We start from the raw sequence: 3915 nt of genomic DNA on the forward strand, positions 1-3915 counted from the left end.
ATTTATGTTTATAGGATGCTAGCTTTCTGTGTGACATTTGCATGTATTGTATGTATTTGTAAGTATATCGGGTGGGGCCCGATGCCAGGCAGGGCCTGATGAATGTGTTGGGCGGGGCCCATCGCATGTTACTAGCAGATTTGTACTAGGCGGGGCCCGATGCTAGGCGAGGCCCGTTGTATGTATGGTATATGATATTTTGGGAAACTCACTAAGTTTTGTACATACCGTTTATATTAATGGTTTCAGGTACCTTTGATTCTAAGGGAAAGGGTCCAACATAATCGTACTGCATCCACTAGTATTCTGCATTCTATATTTTGATTTGTACTCTGATAATTATTTTCTACGTTGTCACACTTTGATTAGCTTATGAATTGAATTTCTGATGGTTTTGGTCGACTTAAAAATAAATTTTTACTCGGTATTTGTAGAACGTTATATTTGCATTTGGGTTTACGAGTCAACCAGTCAATTTTTTAAGGAGTATTACCGTTTTAAAATAAGCTTCCCTGAAGGTGCTTACCATTTGGTGGTTCACCGCATAGTATATTGGATTTAAGTTATGCGATTATGTCTATCAACTTATGCATGTTGTATGTCCTAAATCAAACCAATCATTGCTATCACACAAGTAATACTTAGGTTCATGGGTCAACTCACCAACCCGCCAATCCGAGTTTGACCTATAAACCTGAATTTAACCCATAAACCGATGAACCCATATAATTGAACGAGTTAGACGAGTCGTGTCCGAGTTGATGTTTCCAACCTGCCAACCAGGGTCGGTCCTAACATATTTTAGGCCCGGAGCGAAAACCAAAAAAGACCCTTACATAAAAAAAAAAAATTGAGGATAATCACAAAAATGAGCATCATAAATATAAATTTACCTCTTTATAGATATTGTTGAGTCATTTGCTGAAATAACCACCATCCGAAATGAGTCCATTTCGGACTAACTTTATATTACATAAATAAAATTTTCTAACAAAAATATGTTTTGGATATCGAACAAAGTATTTCCAAGAGAAAAACTACTTTTAAATTCCAAAGACAAGTCCAAATTTCGAAGAACATTTCAAATTAATGGATTAAAAGAATTTTTTAAAGTACTTTGATGCAAATGAGAAAAAAATACAATATATATTAACAAAATCTTGAATTTTTAGTTCGAATTTAATAGTCATTTTCGGTAAAAATTAGATCATTTACACATATTGTCCATAATAATATGATCATTTTTTTTGTTTATCCTTTTAAATTATGTTTTAAAATAAATTTAATGTTAAAGTTTGAAATAAGGTTGACTAAAAATAAATTATTATAAACAAATAAATTTCACATATAGAAATTTAATTGGTGGAAATGATATACAAAGCAATTAAAAACAAACAAATATTAACCGACTAAACTTAGTTTTATATTTAATTTGTTTAAAACTTAGTTTTATATTTAATTTGTTTAAAACTTAATCAAACTATTTTTTTTTACTTGACAAGAATTCAACTAAATGACCTTTTGTTCAAAATTTAAGATACCAATAAACCTAGTGACATAGACATACACTACTATTACACGTACTTAGGTTGTATATATATATATAATAATTATTGCTTAAAATAAAATGCCATAGAGTCTATAGAAAGATTTGAAAGCGCGACCTTCAAAAATGAAAACAAACGGCTCCGTCATCTCGCCTACAGCAAGTTTATGATAATTTTGTGCATATTTTATATATAATTTTTATATGTCAATATAAATAAATTCATAAATATTAGGGCTCCGAACCATCGTTGGTCCCGGACGACTGCCCACCTTGCCCCCCCTCTAGGCCGACCATGCTGCCAACCTGTTGCATGAATAATTAAATAGACCGTGTATGGTTTGATGCATTATTGACCTTCCAACACGTGATTCGATAACCCGAACCCGACATGATTATCACCCCTATATGAGTTAATTAAATGGACATCTAATATTAAGCATGACAAAATCAACAAGTAACAACAATGAGGTTATAGTAACAACGTTAAGATCAACCTAGCATGACAATGACAACCGTATAATATAATAACAAGTATCGTCTATGGCAACAATATCATCAACAACAACATAACATATAAAGTTAAATATTATTGTGTGTTACAACATTTGTAAATTAAAAGACTATCAAGGATCTAAACCAAAACTACACTAAAAAACCCGTCCAAAATCGATCCCGACTCCTGGCCACCCACAACTAAAAAAAAGAATTGACATGACTTTGTTCACCTATAAATAATGGGGCTTTTAAATTCATAAGGTAATAGCTAAAAGTCTATTTGTTAACTACAAGCCTAAATCAGCTAATTGGGCTTCTTGATCATTATCCACTGAAAAGCCCGAATAAGAATTTGAGACCCGTATTTTAGTCAACACTTATCGCAACTCGGTATGACCCGACCCGAACAAGCTATCCACACACTGAAACCCTAATACTATAAGAACCTCTTATTCTCCTCCTTTCAAACCCTAATCACCGTATCTCCATCACAAATCGGCGAAATGCAGATCTTCGTGAAAACCCTAACGGGTAAGACGATCACCTTGGAGGTTGAATCCTCCGACACGATCGACAATGTGAAGGCGAAGATCCAGGACAAGGAAGGCATTCCACCGGACCAACAGCGACTCATCTTCGCCGGAAAGCAGCTTGAAGACGGTAGAACACTTGCCGACTACAACATCCAGAAGGAGTCGACTCTCCACTTGGTCCTCCGCCTCCGTGGTGGCGCAAAGAAGCGCAAGAAGAAGACATATACGAAACCCAAGAAGATCAAGCACAAGCACAAGAAGGTGAAACTGAGCGTGTTGCAGTTCTACAAGGTTGATGATTCCGGCAAGGTTCAGAGGCTGAGGAAAGAGTGCCCGAATGCCGAGTGTGGTGCTGGGACTTTCATGGCAAATCATTTCGATAGGCACTACTGCGGCAAATGCGGACTTACCTACGTCTACCAGAAAGCTTGAGGTTGATTGAATTAGATAAGTGCTTTTTATATGTTATGGATAACAATTCTGAATTCATGTGGTTATTTTTGATTAAAAATGGATAATGATGTTGTTTTTTTTACTTAATTTGAATGCTTTCGACTATCTATAGGTCTACTTTAGAGTATCACATGACTTTTACCTTGGATTATGTGCTAAGATTATACTTTGCGTACATATTCGATAGTTATTTGAACATACTTTGCTTGTAGAGCTTTCCACTAGAGTTTTTTGGTAATGCCAAAGCTTTTACCAATAAGCAAAGCATGATAAGTTGCATTATCAGGAGTAATTACGGAAATGGTTGGTCAAATTCCATATAAAATTGTCATTTTGTAATTTAATATAATTTGATTTTAGGATGAACACTTTATTTGTTGAATCAATTGTTCAACAAATATAATTTATTTAGCAACCGATGTGGCGGATGGCATCTCTTTGGAACATTGCCCTCGTCGGACCACATGTGAAAAAACCAAGGGGGGTGACATGTTCTTCCCTCTGTCTTCTTTTTATTAACTCTCTCCCTCTCCTCTTTTATACTATAAAACGTTTTTTTTTATATTAATATTAACTTTTATTAATCTTTTTTACCAATTGTACATTATTAGGGGTTAGTGTTTGGGCCATTGGGCTGGTATTTAACTATTTTGTTAGTAGTTTGTATTTTGTGAAAATGTTAAAAATGCAATTTTCATTTGGTCATGCGGATTTGGATTTTTCTATCATGTATGTACATGGTTTTCGATTATAATTTTGTCATTTTGAATCATGCGGATTTTTCATCATGTATTTTAAAGTATGTATCTGATTTTAAATTATAGTTTTGTCATTTTTGGTTTCGTATTCAATGATTTAGTTACTAGAAGTCTAAGAATAGAAGTT

At 34.2% G+C, this 3915-nt stretch overlaps 1 protein-coding gene across 1 annotated transcript; it reads left to right on the forward strand.

Annotated features, from left to right (window-relative positions):
* The first annotated feature begins 2498 nt into the window (after positions 1–2498).
* LOC145067684 (ubiquitin-ribosomal protein eS31 fusion protein) lies at positions 2499–3135 on the forward strand. The gene has a single exon (XM_079014768.1). It carries the CDS (start codon positions 2548–2550, stop codon positions 3007–3009), a length of 462 nt encoding a protein of 153 aa, XP_078870894.1. The 5' UTR covers positions 2499–2547; the 3' UTR covers positions 3010–3135.
* The last annotated feature ends 780 nt before the right edge of the window (positions 3136–3915 follow it).

The sequence above is a fragment of the Lactuca serriola genome, chromosome 8 (genome assembly GCF_051521515.1).
Source record: "Lactuca serriola cultivar US96UC23 chromosome 8, Lser_US96UC23_V15, whole genome shotgun sequence".
NCBI classification, from domain to species: domain Eukaryota; kingdom Viridiplantae; phylum Streptophyta; class Magnoliopsida; order Asterales; family Asteraceae; genus Lactuca; species Lactuca serriola.